This window comes from Solea senegalensis, linkage group LG20, assembly GCF_019176455.1.
Source record: "Solea senegalensis isolate Sse05_10M linkage group LG20, IFAPA_SoseM_1, whole genome shotgun sequence".
In the NCBI taxonomy this organism is placed as follows: domain Eukaryota; kingdom Metazoa; phylum Chordata; class Actinopteri; order Pleuronectiformes; family Soleidae; genus Solea; species Solea senegalensis.
The window spans coordinates 9,278,083-9,296,447 of record NC_058039.1 but is presented as its reverse complement, the minus strand read 5'-3'; the positions used below and the strand labels follow the sequence as shown (position 1 = coordinate 9,296,447).

At 40.3% G+C, this 18,365-nt stretch overlaps 3 protein-coding genes across 4 annotated transcripts; 2 read left to right on the top strand and 1 right to left on the bottom strand.

Moving 5' to 3' along the window:
• Window positions 1-1,997: 1,997 nt before the first annotated feature.
• Window positions 1,998-9,548, top strand: LOC122786353 (catenin beta-1-like). Of its 2 annotated transcripts, none has more exons than XM_044052603.1 (17): window positions 1,998-2,135; window positions 3,115-3,164; window positions 3,717-3,926; window positions 4,030-4,280; window positions 4,430-4,668; window positions 5,441-5,642; window positions 5,752-5,896; window positions 6,033-6,136; window positions 6,276-6,410; window positions 6,523-6,726; window positions 6,867-7,025; window positions 7,114-7,233; window positions 7,341-7,491; window positions 7,585-7,706; window positions 8,041-8,101; window positions 8,302-8,497; window positions 8,600-9,548. In XM_044052603.1, the coding sequence occupies exons 2-16, from the start codon at window positions 3,152-3,154 to the stop codon at window positions 8,490-8,492; spliced, it is 2,307 nt and encodes a 768-aa protein (XP_043908538.1). In that variant the 5' UTR covers window positions 1,998-2,135; window positions 3,115-3,151; the 3' UTR covers window positions 8,493-8,497; window positions 8,600-9,548. The 2 variants fall into 2 exon arrangements, with proteins under 2 accessions (XP_043908538.1, XP_043908539.1); XM_044052604.1 differs by lacking the exon at window positions 1,998-2,135 and adding an exon at window positions 2,321-2,456.
• A 1,346-nt stretch (window positions 9,549-10,894) lies between these two features.
• Window positions 10,895-11,906, bottom strand: LOC122786810. The gene is made up of 3 exons (XM_044053307.1): window positions 11,775-11,906; window positions 11,578-11,673; window positions 10,895-11,490 (listed from the first exon to the last, which is right to left on the bottom strand). The coding sequence occupies exons 1-3, from the start codon at window positions 11,904-11,906 to the stop codon at window positions 10,924-10,926; spliced, it is 795 nt and encodes a 264-aa protein (XP_043909242.1). The 3' UTR covers window positions 10,895-10,923.
• Window positions 11,907-15,296: 3,390 nt separating this feature from the next.
• On the top strand, window positions 15,297-17,528 carry LOC122786354 (forkhead box protein H1-like). The gene is made up of 4 exons (XM_044052605.1): window positions 15,297-15,432; window positions 16,052-16,289; window positions 16,371-16,466; window positions 16,559-17,528. Exons 2-4 carry the CDS (start codon window positions 16,164-16,166, stop codon window positions 17,159-17,161), a joined length of 825 nt encoding a protein of 274 aa, XP_043908540.1. The 5' UTR covers window positions 15,297-15,432; window positions 16,052-16,163; the 3' UTR covers window positions 17,162-17,528.
• Window positions 17,529-18,365: the final 837 nt, after the last annotated feature.

Genomic DNA, 18,365 nt, shown 5'->3' with positions numbered 1-18,365 from the left:
TTTCTCCTCATGTTGGCTTTTTATATTTTCCATGCTGCTCCTATTATCACTCACGTCAGTGGAACACATTGCTATTGTCACTGCAGTGGAAGACTAGCCTCGTATGTTTTAATTGTGAGATAAATGATAAAATACCATATGAGGAAATCGTTCAACCCGGTGAATGAAAAAACTCACACTTCCATTTGCTCTGGTCTCATGCAGTCTGCTTCTTCATCTTATCACTGTCCACGGTCTAAAATTATTTACATTATTAACATAAATGTGTCTGAATATACAGTATTTCTACTGGCTTATGAATTGAAAAGAAAATACTTCAACTGATTATTGAAATACAATAGGTTGTCGTACGCTTTCATTCTCCACAGTAAGTGTGTCCCCTATGACACTTTGGACTTTGACCTCTAGTTTATGGCACGTGTGTGGCACATGAACATGCACTTTACTATGCCGCACATTTTCACCGTTTTCATTGTTTTCCTTAAAATTCTCATCAAAACCTTTTGATTCAGTTTTGTCAAATAGTGCTTTCCCATGAGTCTGCTACAATCGTAGTCTTTGTTACCTGTGGAGTAAACACAACACTGTTTTAGGACCAGTTGTCCTTGTAAACAGCATTTTGGGAGCCCTAAATGCACTGTTTTTGGAAAATAGGTTCCAGAGTGACAAAAATCTCAAAACATCACCCTCACGTTTTCATCTCTACAACTGATATGCTTCTTTGGAAAATTATAACGTCATAGCCCCACCTCTCTCTTGATGTTGCATTTGCTGTCACTATCTTCGTCATGGTACGCTTCTTGTGTTTGAAGATTGTTTGGCCTATTCGCTTCATGATAACTTTTATTTCCTTAGTCCCACTGGCATGGTTCATTCTGTCTTTGTTTCTGTGATAGTATGTATACTTATTTGAATAAAGCTTTATTTAAAAAAGAAAAGTTTGTATATTTTTGGTGTGTTTTTGTTGTAGCATTACAGCACCATGTACAGGCCTGGCATATTTATTACAGCGCTTTGAGTCTTTCAAACAATGCTGTGTTTTGAAAGTGTCTTTAATATTGTTAATTGGAATTGTTGTTCCCTTTTTACGCGCGAGTTGCATATTTTACATATAGCCTCTTTAAAGTTAAGATTAAGTTTTTAATTGTGGTTCTGTTAGGGTTATGAGTAGGCATTAAATGGTTATGGTTAAGGTTAGGGATTAGGCTTTGTCATAGCACTATGTCCTACCAAAAATAGCTGTGAAAATTTGCATGGGTGTGTAAGTAGATGTGCAAGTACAGACAATTAAAATCACAGCCAGCCAATGAATCATTTCCCACAGGGTAGATACAGTACACACATGTAATTTTATACAATTAGAAAAGAAACACAGGCTACATAGTTAAGCCCTTTCACGCCTCTCATCATACATAGGAGATTATTATTGGATGGTATGATAATAGATCATTACAACAAAAACTATAGAGACAAGCAAACCAGCAGTTTATTGTGGCATTTGATTGCAATTACAAATTACAAATAATTCTGCTTATTTTTCTTTAACCACTGTAGCCGATCATTTGCAAACAAGCTTTTGAAAATATACAAGACAAGGGAGATTGTTGAGAAGATCATGTTTATATTTGCAAATTATGACTTAATGCTGATAAATAAATACATGATATAGTCCTGTTTGGGTCTCTGTCTTAAATGAATGTTAATTAAACCCCTCATACCCAGAGCAGCTCATGAATCACATTCCTTTCTAATGAATGCACCTCGCCCTTCCCACCACCAGAGCAGCAAGTATCACGCATCTTTCATTTATATAAGTGAAAATGTATAAAACGGACATGGTCCTCAGCTCTTAATATAAAAAAACGACAACGATTGTGAAAATTGGTAGTCTCGACGCTATAAGTTTGTTTAAAATGGCGCCCTATTTTTTCCTAGTGCGGCGGAATACTATATTTTTCCTCCTCTCGCCATCTTGATGCTCGATCGCATAGGCGGAAGCAGCATCTTCGGCGGAGCAGCCGCGGGTGTGGTTCGGACTCTCACGGGTGGTTCACCTCGCAGCGTTTTCCTATTTTCAGCCAAGAGAAAAGAGGAAATCTCCCTGACAAGAACCACGGAGGAGCCACTCGACTCTGGTAAGAAATGTTGTGCTTACTACGCCTGTTACACAAGTCATTTACACCGTATCTGTATTCGTTTTTTTAAAGAAAACCCTCTTTGCCGAGGGAGGGGGCTCCGGTGGGGTTTTCAGATTTGGCTGGCAGCACAGCAGGTTTTGTACGGTGGCGCTTGGATCTACTTTTCATACGTCCTGGCTAGCGAGGCTAATCAAACCAGAATTCAACATTTGCAGGGTTTTCACTTAAATGTGCGACTTTGACAGTGGATTAATCCACACCAGTAAATGCGTATAATAGCTGTTACGTTAAAGAGTGCGTCTTCTTTATTTGGACCCGGTGAGTGATTCTCTACACAGTGTTTGTTTATGTTAGCTAGTTTGCTAACCAGTCGAACGGTTAGCTACGCATGTTATGTTAGCCTAGCGAGCTTTCAAGGTAAGTTATCCAACCTGTTAGCTTGTGTTGGTGGCGCTAATTGTTTGTTAACAAAATACGTTGATGGTTGAGTTAACCTTTGATGCTAGCTGTGGGTTTTGTTTGGTTTTAAGCAGCCAGTTCGCTCGTAGTCAGACCTACCATTAGAGGAGGAGTCATTGAAGTGATTGCGGGGCGGAGGGGAGAGTTTCTCTCATTGGAAACCCAAGCTGCGAGGTCGGAACTTGGCCGTGGTAGGGGGAGGGGGAGAAATATGCCTTTGATGTTCTTTGCTGCTGAATGGTGAATTGTGTTCGTGCTGGCCTGGAAATACCCACCGCTTTGCTTTCTCGGCTGGAGGTGGAGGCTCGGCATTTCCCCTCGTAGCTACGTTAGTGAGCCAAACAAGCGTCTGAATCAAAAGGATCTGACACAGGTAGCGCAGAATACAGAAGCTTGATCATTGAGAACACGTAGTATAAACGCATAAACATTGCGACTTTGGCACAGCTTTGGCAAACAAGAAGTCGAGGTAGAGTGAGATTTGTCTCAGTTTCCCTGCAACTCTTCCATTTTTCAGACAAATCTGCTGTGCGGGCTCAGGGCAGGCAAGAACAATGGCTACCCAGTGTAAGTATGAAAAAACATCATAACGCATTTTAATATTTTATGTCACTTTTAACATGGCCGTTCAGAAGTAATTTTGATTGCCATATTAAAAATGTGCAGTGTAGATGAATAAGATACGTTGAGCCTTTAGGTGCTGTGGTAATTGGAAACTTTGGAGCCAGGTGAGCACATGGCGTCCTTTTTAAAATGCTCTCTGTTCCTTTTGAAGTTTATTCTTGGGGAGGAGGACACATTTGTTAGGATTGTAATTGGAATTTCATATTCACCCACTCAATGATTACCAGTGTCACACATTTGCTTAAAAGCAATGGCATTTTAGGTACGCAATTTTCACATATCCCTGTATATTTTTGGACAGCAAATAACCACCACTTAAAGTAATACATTAATTTACCTCATTTTCAAAAACTTGAGATTTAATTTTTTACGGTTTTCTAAACACTGTAAGTCCACTGGTTTTAAGAAAAGCTTTGCTTCAAGTTAGAAACTAAAGTAAAAGTAAATTGTTTTTTTGCCTTTTGGTCCTTATGTTTTGTCCTTTTTCTTTTGTAGCTGATTTGATGGAGTTGGACATGGCAATGGGAGACAGTAAGGCTGCTGTGAGCCAATGGCAGCAGCAGTCTTACCTTGATTCAGGCATCCAGTCTGGAGTCACCACCACTGCACCATCTTTGAGTGGTAAGGGTAATCCTGATGCCGAGGAGGATGATCCATCTCTGTACGATTGGGAGTTCAACCAGCCCTTCACTCCCGAGACCACAGGTCTGTAATTTGTAATACATGTAGTATTGTAGCTACTGAGTCATGTGTTAGTCTAATTCTCTAATAATCTCTATGTGTTAATCGTCATTTTGTCATTATTCAGACATCGAGGGTTATGCCATGACTCGGGCCCAGCGCGTCCGAGCTGCCATGTTCCCTGAGACCTTGGAGGAGGGCATCCAGATCCCACCCACCCAACTGGATGCTGCTCACCCAACCGCAGTGCAGCGCCTGGCAGAACCCTCTCAGATGCTGAAGCATGCCGTCGTTAACCTAATTAACTATCAAGATGATGCCGAGCTGGCCACTCGTGCAATCCCAGAGCTAACCAAACTGCTCAATGATGAAGACCAGGTTTGTTTTCAATGATCATATGAAATAGTTCACCAACGCAAAACACTACCTGTTGGGTAACTTATGGTATTATTCAAGCCATTGGTAATCAAGTTTGTGTGCTCCCTTCTTGGACCATAGATCCCTAACAGATATTACCTCTGTCCTAGGTGGTTGTGAATAAAGCAGCTGTAATGGTTCATCAGTTGTCAAAGAAGGAGGCATCGCGACACGCCCTGATGCGTTCACCACAAATGGTTTCTGCAGTTGTTCGTGCTATGCAGAACACTGGTGATGTGGAGACGGCTCGTTGCTCTGCTGGCACCTTGCATAACCTGTCTCATCATCGTGAGGGGCTTCTTGCGATCTTTAAGTCTGGAGGCATCCCTGCCTTGGTCAAGATGCTGGGGTAAGAAACTGGAGAGACTGTGCTACTAGCTCGACAGAACATGTTCGAGGAACTTGTAAGTGTACATTCAGTTGAATACTTTTGGAAAACCCTGAGCTAATAAGAATATTCTGAACCTTTTGTTAGTTGTCTGTGTTGGAATTTTTTTTAGCAGTTTGATAACTGTGGTTCGACGGGGTAGTTTGTTGGGGCTCCTTGTAACTTTGTGTTTAATACAACATTGTCTTGTGTCAAACAATAGTAACTTCAATGGTAGAATCTAATGCCATTATACACATTTTGAGTTAAGCTCTATCCTGCTAGTAATACGTGTTTTCTAATAGCCTCTGGTATGTGTTGGGTTATATTATATTAATTGCAATAACAAAGTATTACCTTTTTAATTTGTCGTGATTCCCTTTATATATGGAACCCAAAAGTCATTGTCTTTTACTTACTGTCTACTCTGAAGTTGAAGGCTCGTATAATACAAGAGTTGTATTCTGATTTGATGTTGCATGCATTTCCACCAAAGAATCACATTACACCCTTTGAATACACATGCCATGAGCAGCTACCTAAACTGTACACTGTCACTCAAGGTTTAAAGGGCTGAAAAGAAATTGTAGTTTTCTTCTATTGACTTCAGGTTTGGTAGTAAAGATGTGAGTCCAGGAAACTGCAGGTTTACTAGTGCTCAGTGTAGGAAAATCATATTCTTGGTTTGTTTTAATTTAACTGTGGTTTCAAAGGATTAGTATTGTTTTTCATGCGTAAATGTTTGTGTTTCCAGCTCACCAGTGGACAGTGTGTTGTTCTATGCCATCACTACACTCCACAATTTGTTGTTGCATCAAGAAGGGGCCAAGATGGCGGTGCGTCTCGCAGGCGGACTGCAGAAGATGGTTGCCCTGCTCTCAAACACCAACGTCAAGTTCCTGGCAATCACTACTGACTGCCTGCAGATCCTGGCATATGGCAATCAGGAAAGCAAGGTATTAGAGCACCAGCTGTTTTATGCATACATTAACATTGAGTCTATTAATACACATCTAAATGTCTCTCTCTTGTTTGCTTTTAAAACGGATGTTTTTTATGTTTTAGTTGATCATTTTGGCCAGCGGTGGCCCCCAAGCCCTGGTCAACATCATGAGGACATTCACATATGAGAAGCTGCTGTGGACCACAAGTAGAGTGCTTAAGGTGCTCTCAGTTTGCTCAAGCAATAAGCCTGCCATCGTAGAGGCTGGTATGTACATACTCGTATAGCAATAGAATGTAATTCTTAAAAAGTGCTTGCATATACATTTTTATTTCTCTGTGAAGCACAACAGTGCTGGTGTGTTCTGATATAAGGAATTTGTTTTACTTTGACATGTGTGCAGGTGGCATGCAGGCCCTGGGGCTTCACCTGACAGACCCCAGCCAGCGTCTGGTCCAGAACTGTCTCTGGACACTAAGGAATCTTTCAGATGCTGCCACTAAACAGGTACAACACTCTCAGTGGTCACCAAAGTATTTAGCCTCAGGTTTGAGCATTAGAATCTCAGAAAAAAAGAATATAAGTAGAATTACTGAGAGATTACTTCTTTTTCTATTTTTGCTGACTCATCTTCTGGTCCCTTCAGGAGGGAATGGAGGGTCTCTTAGGAACCCTTGTCCAGCTGCTGGGCAGTGATGACATCAACGTAGTGACCTGTGCTGCTGGCATCCTCTCCAACCTGACCTGCAACAACTATAGTAACAAACTCATGGTCTGCCAGGTACTAATGATATCTATTTGGGTGTTTATTATTTATCTTGGCTGAAGTCTTTGAATGCCCTTTTCTTTCTCTCCACACAATAACGTGTAGTTAACTGATCTTATCCCACCAGGTTGGAGGCATTGAGGCTCTGGTGCGAACAGTGCTCCGTGCTGGTGACAGGGAGGACATCACAGAGCCAGCAGTCTGTGCCCTGCGCCACCTGACTTCTCGCCACCAGGATGCTGAGATGGCCCAGAATGCTGTGCGTCTTCATTACGGCTTGCCTGTGGTGGTCAAACTCCTGCACCCTCCCTCCCACTGGCCACTAATCAAGGTCAGTAGCTGAATCCATACTTGCTCACTTTCCCCCAACTAGTAACACAATTTTCCACGAAATGTGCATATACCAACATCTGTGATTACAAAGATTTACCTCTAACCCACCAATATATTTATATTATTCCCTCCATCTAGGCCACAGTTGGTTTGATCAGGAACCTGGCTCTTTGCCCAGCCAACCACAGTGCTCTGCGTGAGCAGGGAGCCATCCCCCGCCTGGTCCAACTGCTCGTCCGAGCTCACCAGGACACCCAGAGGCGCACCAGCATGGGAGGCAATCAGCAACAGTTTGTGGTGCGTGACCAAATCAGCAAAACTCCAGAGTTTTCTATATGTGTATATTAGTGGTTAATTTCTTTTTCCCTTACTCACACTTTAACAGGAGGGTGTGCGTATGGAAGAAATAGTGGAGGGCTGCACAGGAGCTCTGCACATCCTGGCCCGGGATGTCCACAACAGAATTGTCATCAGAGGGCTCAACACCATTCCACTCTTTGTCCAGGTAAAACAGAATCCCGATATCTCAAATCTTTGGACTGCTTTTGCCTCTTCTCACTATTCTTTTAACACAATATATGCATACCACTAACTATGTTTTGTCTTTATCAGTTATTGTATTCTCCAGTGGAGAATATCCAGCGTGTGGCAGCAGGTGTGCTGTGCGAACTGGCACAGGACAAGGAAGCTGCTGAGGCAATCGAAGCCGAAGGAGCCACCGCACCTCTTACTGAGCTGCTGCACTCCCGCAATGAAGGAGTTGGTGAGTAGCCCTCTATAAATACAGACTGTGTTTACATTTTGGATCGTCTGTGAGAGTGACTTGACCCGTGTTTTGGTACATTCCCTCCTGCAGCAACCTATGCTGCAGCTGTGCTGTTCCGCATGTCTGAGGACAAGCCCCAGGACTACAAGAAACGTCTGTCAGTGGAGTTGACTAGCTCTTTGTTTAGAACTGAGCCCATGGCCTGGAATGAGGTATACACACAATTATATTATATCAAACGGTATCACATTGAAAAGTATGGATGAGGATAACGGAGTTACATTCAAGTCGTTAAAAGGAACCCTGGACTTGGATGCAGCAAGACTTGTTTTTGCCTACAGCACCCTAAGATTGGAGGGAGATAACAAGTTGCCTTGCATCTGCAAAGATACAGTATCTTATTTATACACTAACATTAAATGTAATATAAATTGCAATGAAAAAGTGTGATTGACAACATCTACTGAGGAATTAGTTTCAGCAATAGTATTGTGACACAAACCAGATATGATGCGTCTAACTTGTTTCCTTTCTTCTTTTTTTTAGACTGGAGACCTGGGGCTGGATATGGGAGCTCAGGGGGACCCTTTGGCTTATAGGCCAGATGGTGAATAACATTTTAATCGCTGACTCTTATCTCTCACCTCTTGTTTATGTAATCTGATATTACAAATCATCTTGTTGTCAAAATAAGTTTATTGTGACTATTTCTAACTTATATGAGATAAATCATTATTTTTCATTGAATTTAGAGAGGTAATACATAATCCACATGCACTAAAGCATTTTGTTTTTGCCTTTTTTTAGATGGAGCCTACAGAACTTATCCATCAGCCTACGGCCAGGACTCACTGTTGGACCCCATGATGGAAGGTGCTGACTACCATGCCGACACTCTTCCCGACCTGGGCCACCACACCGACCCACTGCCAGATCTCGGCCACACCCAGGACCTGATGGACAGCAACCAGCTGGCCTGGTTTGACACTGACCTGTAGGAGTGGTGAGACGGGCTTCTCCTAAACTCTCAAATCACTTGGTTTTTTTAAGTAAAAACTGTAAATTTGTAACTCGATTCCTGTTTTCTACCTGTGTTTATCTGCAGTTGTACTCTGATAGAACCTGCATCGTGATTGGCCTGTATTGTCCGGAGCAGCATTATTATTGACCTGTAGTGTTGTTGAAGGTAAAGAGAGAAATAAAGGGGTCTAGGAAAGTGCCTGACACAAGAAAACAAACAAGATGGTTGCCATAGGAATGTTGAAGCAAGTCAAAACAGGGGGGTAAAGAAAGGGTTTAAGAATCAGAGGTGTGGAATCGCACAATGGAGGTCTTGGAGCAGGTTACCTATATATGGATGAATGCACATGAGGTGGATCTTAAAAGTTTGAAACACATGTTTTAGCCTTGCCTGTATTATCAGTTTTTGTTTCTATTTTTCCTATTCTATTTTTTTATTTCTTTTTGTATTACTCTTTCTCTGTTATGGTACTGACCCAGCTTGCCTTCACTAGCCATCTTCATTTTCTCTTCAATGCTAATCATTTGTAATTTTTTTTTTTTAAACGTATATTACATGTAGTGTTAAGTTATAGTGATATTATACAATGTTCCTTTGGTTTATGGCCGAATGTGTAGAACACTAATAATCAGTTGAATTGTACTCTGACTTAAAGTGTAACATTGTGTAGTTTTTTTTATAATCTCAGAAATGGAGAAATATGCATTCTTAATATGTGCTTGTTTAAGCATAAAATGTCAGTGTCACAAATGTTCTAAGGAGGGAAATGGGTAAAATTGAGGGTGGGTCGGGGATAAATCTAGAGACAAGTGTTTTATATACAGTATCACTGGTAGGTTATCAACTATTTTGTATGCCGTCATTGGATGTCTGATAGAAAAGTCTTTAACGCCATCACTGGCAGTCTAATAAAACCCAGTTTTATTGGCCGTCAAGGGTAGCTTGGTTGACGAAAAACAGTTGTAGTCCTGCTGTTCTTATTTTGGAGACGAGGTTATGACACGGCTGAACAATAAAATGGCATTTTATTTCATTTAGTCTTGCGTCTACTGTTCTTCCGTGTGATAATGTCAATGTTGAATGCTTTAACCTGGGAGTTTTGTTTTGAAACTAATCTGATTTCACAAAAACAAGCAGTTTGTAGAACAATAAAACTAAATTTAAATAAAGTACAGTGTGTGTGTGTGGGATTTACCGACATCCACTGGTGAAGTTGTGAATTGCGGCTGAATATCTCATATTTTATCCTTTCCTTTCTGGTCTTTATAATACTATAGTAGCCTATAGTTATAAAAAACCAAAACTCAAACTGTTCTATTCTTGTGAAATGCAGACGCGGTTGTACACTTAAACAAAAGTACAATTTTAAATGTAGTTGAACTGAAGTTATTTTATTTACGATGACCTTTTTAAATTGTTGAAGTCACAAGACTAAACCTGTGTTTTTCTAAGATTTTTGACTCCTGACAAAGTTGGCGGCTCCGTCTAACTGTAAATACATGATTTCATTAAAAAATTATTCAAGTGACTTAATATCTATGTCAGATTACACACTGAAAACAAAACTTCTCTTTATCTAGTGTTCTTGTATTTAAAAGTAGATTATGACCAACTGCATGGATATACTGCTGACAGAGAGATGCTTTAATTGTGTAATTTACACCTAAAATGAGAGGATTTTAAGCTTTGTAAGATATTGGAGTCAGAGTGTTGGTGTGTATTCCATGTTAATGAAGAGGATTTGTTAAATTGCACTAAACTTTTCAGACTGTGCAGTTCAGCACTGACAACCAAGCTTTAGGTTTATGAGTCGAGCTGTTGAAATTTCAAAATAAACTAGAGTGATCTGAAAAATTTAAATATAGGTAAACAAACATGTTATGAACTCTTTATGCAAATTTGTCACAATCAGAGATCTATACAAGTCAACAGATGAATATGTATAAGCAGTAACTGTGGTGATTGAGTTCTTATGTGTGGCAGATAACAAATGCTGTGTACTTGTACAAACCTGTGTACTTGTAAATGAGTATTGTTCTGTTTTATCACCTTCATTTCAGTATTTGTCCCCTCATTCATTATAGTCACTGCCATTTTTACCCAGACCTGCAGGTTTACTGTGATCATTTGCTGAATTTTGATGTGATTTTGACAACTATTATCTTTCTACTCAATGTAAAGTCAGTGAGGCAACACTGACAGCTGATAGCTTTTATTTATTGATAGCTTTTGTTGGGGTGATGGTTGCTGTGCTTTTGTAGTTTGCATTGTTAATGACCACACTCACAATCACATTGTCAACATTTTATAACAATTTATTGAGAAGAGGAGACAAGGAGAATTTAAGGAGAAAGTGCTCCACAAAGATGCTGGGTCAGGTCTAAAGCTCAATACAGCCACAAATGACATTATGTAAATGCTGGTCCAGGGTAAATGATGTATTTGGTACCGTGTGGGTAAGTAAAGTAAGGAGCAGGTTTTGTGAAGATGGGATATGAAGGCTCTGTGCACACATGCATCCTCTTCATGGTCTTAGCTGCTGAGCAGATAGGAGAACTTCCATCTTCCTCTTTGTCCCAGCTGAGGCGCCTCTTTGTTCCAACTTGTCCGTGTGTGAGCCGAGGCTGCAGCTCCACTCTGACCTGCACACTGGAGAGAGGAGAAGGTCTGGAGGGCCGATCACAGGGACTGTCTCTCTTCAGGAGCGATTCGATGGAGAAAGGACCGCTGAACTTGGCCTCACACCTGATCTGAACGGCTTTGCAGGCCGCATGTTCAGGAGAGCGGGGAGCTGAGACGGCCTCTGAAGATCCATTCCTTTCTTCTGTTTCCACTTTGGAGGCCAACTCAGGAAAGAGATGCAGGATTCCTATGAAGTGACGACGCAGCACCTTCATTGTGACCTGACTGGGGTCCAGTGTCCAGAAGTATTTTTTGAGTACTAGACTGCGCACTACACTTGGGTCCACTGGAATCTGAAAAATACAACTGAGTTTAAGATTTGATACAGATGGGAGTCATTTGTTCCTTTTATATCATCAAACTGCTTGAAGCACTCTTACCTTGACAAAACATGGGTGAATGTTTAAGCAGACATTGATGTTGCCCCTAACTGTTTTTCTGTTGTCACCGGTGAGAGATGTTATTAAGTACCGCAACTACAAAGGAAAAAAAGAGTCGAGTCTAAAAACTGTACTTTTTAAAGGAGAGAATTCTTGAACACAGTCACTGATCACAGTCTGATTACACAATGTCTTACCTGAGTAAAGGTGAGCCTCCTGTGTGGAGCAGCTTGGAGGAGAAAAGCAATCTTGGCCACATAGGTGTTATTCTTCCAGAAGAAAGCATCCTGATGCAGCTGAGCTTCAAACATCTTGGTCTTGTTCAGCATGTTGGTTGGAGAGTAGTGTCACACACAGAGCAGTGCTGCTACCTACAGGGTCACTGAGTGACTGCAGATGTGGACCTGAAGCAGTCTGTCCTGAATTTAAGTCCTGTTTGTACAATAGGACATTAGAGGGTCTGCACTGTGGGTTAATTAGGGGGTGGAGCCAATGGTCAGAAAATCCATTTCTAACACTTCATCAGCATAATCTGAATGTGTGACCTGTATTTACACCTCAACTTAAAATAAAGCAATTTGATTTTTACATGCCTATAAACATTTCCAATATTCATGTCTAAATGCTCTGGGAATTTTTTCTTTGTTTACATTAGAGAAACATTTGTTTTATTTCCCCAACAAAACAAATATCAACTTAAACTTCAGCCCAAAAATATACAGTTTGTTACTCATTTCCAGAGATAAATGTGTTATTATCCAATCATCAGACAGTGGGAGTGAGATACATGTCTCATTCCCACAACAACAGAGGATGTTTGTATGAAAAATGTTCATAAAATTCACAAAAAGTCGATGTCAAAGTCACTTCCTTCAAAGAGAATAAAAGCCCTGCACCTACTTACTGTGTTTCGGTCAAGTTTTGTGTAAATGATCTGAAAAAAATCTAATAAATTAAAAAAAAAAGTGTCACATTTAATCCGACTATGTATACATATATATATAGCAAAAAGTGAACTTTGACCCTAGATTACTATACAAAAGTTTACAGTAAAAGTACTTCATAGATCTTGTGTATGAAGTACAAAAGGTACTGAGTCCAATGAATGTGAAATCATAAACCACTAATACAAATTGTGTACTTTATATCTCTTCAGAAATTGATGATTAACCTTGTTTGTGTTACAAAAAGTGAACTATGACCCCATGATTACTCCTATATATAGGTACTATATGAAACTATTCATAAAAAATTGAATTGCTTTATTTGTGTCATTTTCTTAAAAAAGTGATATTTTATTGTAAACCCCTATGAGAGGATTTTAGGCTTTGCAGAGGTTTTCATTTGAGAATGACTGTTTACAGGATAACAGATCCAATTAAGTGGCTCATCTGGCTGTTGAAAAGCTTTGTAACGGTAATCTGTCTTTGTTTAGTTTGACGTTATCTACAGGATTAACTGACACACTGACAACGTTTTACAAGCATACGGGTTAGCATACGATTATCACGGAGACCCAGACATGGAGAAAAAGAACACGGAATTGTGTAATGTCCACGCGAGAGGGTCTCGCTGTGCCAGTCTCAGCTGACATAGTGCGATGGGCGGGGTCACACCCTGGACATCTCCCGGTCCATTACAGGGACACTTGGAGACAAACAACCATTCACACCCACGGCCAAGGGTCCACTTTACATGATTCCAAAATCTGCATGGTTTTGGACGGTGAGAGAAACCAATTCGATCAAATCAGCCGCGCCTAAACGTGAAGTGCGACGATGTTTACGTCCTCCTTTACGCCAATTCTACTCAGACGCCCCATGTCCGGTTTTCAAAACAAAGTTCTATCGAAAGCGAACACAAAGCGTACATTACATTACATGTCATTTAGCAGACGCTTTTATCCAAAGCGACTTACAAAAGCGTACGGGAGTGATAAAACAAACAGAAAAAAACATGTAATTGTAATAATTGTATTGGAAAGAAGTTGGAATGTATCTAGTCCGACTCCATATTTGTATTCTTCTTATGTTTTTATACAGTATCTAAAGCTTTATTTGAAAGAAGGAAATATTTTACTTGATGACCACAATCGTTATCTGCCAGATGCAGCTACTGTACAGCCCTTTGTTGATTACTTTGTATATAATAACTCAATTAACTTTCAGATCACTCCCATATCTAGTTTATATTGCAATTTCAGCAGCTCAACTCATAAACTTGAAGATAATAGAAGTTCCTCAGGGAATACAAAATTGCGAATGAACTGAGGTGTAATAAAGTTAGTGTATGACAACTAAGACGACAAAAAATAAATAAATAAACTTGTACATCGCACTTATGACTAGCACTTCATAGTTTGATCTGCTTGAAGCTCTTATTTGTACCTAAATGTTTAAATGCACTTTTGTAAGTCGCTTTGGATAAAATCGTCTGCTAAATGACATGTAATGTAATGTAATGTAATGTAATGTAATGTAACTTTAAGGTCAGAGTATTATGGTTGAGCACGGGCATATTTGTACAGACCTGAAAGTAGAGAAAATACTCTGTTGTAACAACTGTTGAACGTGATAGTGTGATGCTGTATCAGGACAATTTAAAGTGTTTGCATGAACATCACAATGGCCTTGGTGTCTTTACAATGCTAATATGTGCTACAGTGCTTCACATAGCTACTACATCAGGTCTTTAACTCATTACAGCCAGAAAAGGAGGGCGAATGCTGGTTAGTGGTGTTAAGTGGGCTCTGAAGGCTCTGTGCACATGTGCATCTGCATGATGGTCTTTGCAGCTGTGGTGTATGCTGCCACCTGGTGAGCAAATGGAAGAACTTCCAGCTGAAGCCTGATCGAAGGAGAATTCTCTCAGCTGAAATCAAAGCCAGTGGTCAGAGTAAACTGTTTTGATGATATTATAGCTGGGCAGGTATGAAAATGAATATTTTAATAGGTAGACAGATAAGGACAAACTAGGTCAAGAATGTTTTTTGTCTTGTTTCCCTGCCTCATACAATTATTAATACACTGTACTATTCTAATTTCATATTTCTGTACAGTGTTTAACTGAATGGGTTTTTAACGTGAAAGTACACTGAGAAATGGAAAAGAGAGTGAAATTCCTTGAATGTGCACTCATACTTGACCAATAAAGCTGCATCAGCATTATATTATTAGTTTTAGTTTGCTGCTTTACTGTATTGTACAACTACTTAATATGTATTTTTTTTAACTCAGAAATGAAAAACTATGTTTTTAAAAGCTTCTTTTAAGACCTAGAGAGATAAAACCTTTGATAAGTATAATAATGTGCCTTTAACTGACTTTCAAAGATGTTGTACATTAAGTTCTAAGAGTGAATTAATCATAATAATTAGGTTTTGAACAGATTGGAACTTATCAAATAAGATTGTAACTATTTGTAGCCCCTTTAAACAACGAATAAACAGTTCAACAAAAAAAATGTGCTGCTCCAGATTATTTGGGTAGAGTGGCGTTAACATGGCTTCATAACCTCTTTTTCAAATCACTCCTAAAGGTTTGGTTGTTGTATTCACTGTGGAGTGTATTCACAAGTGTATTTGTGAATTTCTCTGTGAGATGAATAAAGTATCTATCTAATCTAAAAAGTTCAAAACACCAGGGACCTCCTAAATCTTGTTTGACCGTTTCTGGAATATTCTGCAGGCGATGCAAACTGAACAGACCCTAGATCAGCTGAACTGCTGACAGTCAATCAAGAACAAGTGAAGACAGCTGCTGTCTTGTTTGCTCAAAATGGATTCCCTGCAGAGTCACACAGTCACTCATCTGATCTGATGCAATAATCTGAAGTTGTCCAAAGCATCCAGCACAGGTAATGTGTTAATGCATCTGAATGGAGATCACTGATGCAAATTAGCGCCCATCATTATGTGGGTCAATAGACAATAGGTTCAAATTGAAAGCGGTGATGAGCAATGCGCAAACGGTTGGAATGTGATTAGATTGCTCACTGGAATGTCGACGTGTGAGGAGTAAAAACACATTTATCTCTCAAATTAAGAAGTAGGACTTGGTCTCACACCGAAGGAGAAGCAACATGCATCTGATTGAAGAAGTTTGAAATGAATTATGTTCTCAGAATCTCGTGTCTTCCCTGTTTGTGTTTGTGAGGCCTTAAAACCCAACCCGATGGAACAGCCTTAAATATATTTATCACCTGTCTGATTTAGCAAATTTACTTTACGTCACTCACTGTGATCTTTACGTGCATGTCAAGATCAAATTGCTTTATTTTAAAGTGACAGTCAAAGGTGGGGAGTACAGGTCACACAGGCAGATAAGACTCCAGCTCATTCCATCACATATGCTGATGAAGTGTTAGAAATGGATTGTTTCTCTGATCGTTGGCTCTGCCTCCAGCTCTATCTGCTCATGAAAAGCCCCTCATTAACCCGCAGTGCACACCCACTAATGTCCTATTGTCCAAACAGGACTTAAATTCAGGACAGACCGCTTCAGGTCCACATCTACAGTCACTCAGTCACCCTGTAGGTAGCAGCACTACTGTGTGTGTGAGAGAGACACTACTCTCCAACCAACAACATGCTGAACAGAACCAAGAAGTTTGGAGCTCAGGATGCTTGGCTCAGGAACAGGAACGTAACCTATTTGGCCAAGATTGCCTTTGTCCTCCAAGCTGCTCCAGACAAGATGCTCACCTTTACTCAGGTAAGAAATTGTCTAATTGAGCTGCGTTCAGTGACTGTGTTCAAGGATTCTCTCTTAAACCTTTACTCTGGTGTTTTCTAGTTGATGGACAGAATAACACCTGTCATGAGTGAAGACAAAAAATTACTTGGGAACAACATCAGAGTCTGTTTATCGACTCACTCATGTTTTGTCAAGGTAAGAGTGCTTCAAGCAGTTCAATGATATAGAAGGAGCTAATTACTCCCATCTGTAAAATCTCCCTAACTCAGTTGTGTTGTGTTTTTCAGATTCCAGTCAACACAAAAGCATTGCCCAGTAAGAGAAACTACTGGAAACTGGACTCCAGTCAGATCACAACAAAGATGGTGCGTCGTCACTTCAAAGGAATCCTGCAGCTCTTTCCTGAGTTGGCCTCCAAAGTGGAAACAGAAGAAAGGAATGGATCTTCAGAGGCCGGCTCAGCTCCCCGCTCTCCTGAACCTGCGGCCTGCAAAGCCGTTCAGATCAGATGTGAGGCCAAGTTCAGCAGTCCTTTCTCCATCGAATCCCTCCTGAAGAGAGACAGTCCCTGTGATCGGCCCTCCAGACCTTCTCCGCTCTCCAGTGTGCAGGTCAGAGTGGAGCAGCAGCCTCGGCTCACACACGGACAGGTCGGAACAAAGAGGCCTCAGCTGGGACAAAGCTGGGACAAAGAGGAAGCTGGAAGTTCTCCCATCTGCTCAACAGGTGGCAGCACATACACTCCTAATGGCGCAGCTAAGGCCATCAAGAGAGTGCAGATGTGTGCAGAACTCTCGTTCCCCATCTACACAAGAGCTGCTCCTTATTACAGCAGCCCACACAGCGGTTACATCACTTATTCCCATGATCCTCTCTGTTTTCGATTGTGACAAAGTTTTTCCTTTGTCAAAATTGCACTTTTGTATGGTTCAATGTTTTTGTATATAATGTACACTTTGTTTAGTGAGATGTTTCCCTCTTCCAATGCCCTTGAATGGTCTCACTGTGCCATAAGTATCTGATTAGTTTCGGGCATTATTATCATGATTAAGAGATGCTGACATTGCCTCAATTTATACATGCAGTATGATCGGTGAAAAGACATGACTTTATAGACATTTTTATATATGTTTGTTTCTTTTTTTTTATTGTTTCATTTGTTAGGGGTCGGCAAACTATGACCGATCACTCGGCATAATTCTTGTCCGTATTCTAAAGAAGAAAAATGGATTAAAAGTGGAGTTTTTTTCTACATCATTTTACTTTGTCACGCTGATATTTTGTTGATCATGGCCAGATCTATTTGGTTCTTGGGGAAATACTCTAAATCATTTGTAGTATTTAAAGGTTTTGTTCACTTCACATGACACAACACTGGATTGAATGGTCATGGTGGCAAGGTTGAGCTGAGCAAATACATGGCAGATAAAAATCTGTTTGCATTTCTATTTCTAGGACATCAGATGCACACAGTAATAGTCTTGTCTGACCTGTAACCCCATTACGTTTATTTGAAATTCCTCTGCTAGTGATTTGATCCTTTGTTGAAGAATGTCTGCATAGCAAAAGTTTAGTAGTGATGGAAAATTGTCTGGAAATTTTGGGAGGTCGGGCAAAAAGTTCATGGATATTACAAAGAAATAATGAGTTATACTGTTTCAAACTCTGCATGTGGACTATAACAAGGTGGAGATACAGGATTTAGAGACAATACAAAAGCCAAGAGTCAGGGGGGAAAACATACATTTAACTTGTATAAACACAGAATGTTTACAGATTAACGATGACCACATCACTGCCTGCTGCATGAATAAAGGATGGAACATGCAGCAATTTATGTCCGTCTTTGTCAACAAGTCAAAGACACGTGAACCTCAAACATGAAGCAGCAGAGATCGACTGCGATGTTTAGCGCCAAGAACGCACCACAGACCTCTTATTATCCACCCTGACTAAAGAATTCACATATTTTCACAGTCACATAAAACACAGTTTGGAGATAACAGTGTCATTGTGCATGGACTGAAAACCCTCCACCACGTCAAATCTCTGTAACTGTGGTACAATCAGTGGTAAATATGCTTTAAAGGCTAC

Bases quoted from the DNA above. Each gene is read 5' to 3' on its own strand.
- LOC122786353 (XM_044052603.1), top strand. The intron at 4,281-4,429 runs GTTTGTTTTCAA...CCTCTGTCCTAG, and splicing joins TGCTCAATGATGAAGACCAG to GTGGTTGTGAATAAAGCAGC. The intron at 4,669-5,440 runs GTAAGAAACTGG...TTGTGTTTCCAG, and splicing joins GCCTTGGTCAAGATGCTGGG to CTCACCAGTGGACAGTGTGT.
- LOC122786810 (XM_044053307.1), bottom strand. From the start codon at position 11,906: ATGCTGAACAAGACCAAGATGTTTGAAGCTCAGCTGCATCAGGATGCT. The intron at 11,674-11,774 runs GTAAGACATTGT...TTTCCTTTGTAG, and splicing joins GGAGGCTCACCTTTACTCAG to TTGCGGTACTTAATAACATC. The intron at 11,491-11,577 runs GTAAGAGTGCTT...TGTATTTTTCAG, and splicing joins TTCACCCATGTTTTGTCAAG to ATTCCAGTGGACCCAAGTGT.
- LOC122786354 (XM_044052605.1), top strand. From the start codon at position 16,164: ATGCTGAACAGAACCAAGAAGTTTGGAGCTCAGGATGCTTGGCTCAGG. The intron at 16,290-16,370 runs GTAAGAAATTGT...GGTGTTTTCTAG, and splicing joins AGATGCTCACCTTTACTCAG to TTGATGGACAGAATAACACC. The intron at 16,467-16,558 runs GTAAGAGTGCTT...TGTGTTTTTCAG, and splicing joins CTCACTCATGTTTTGTCAAG to ATTCCAGTCAACACAAAAGC.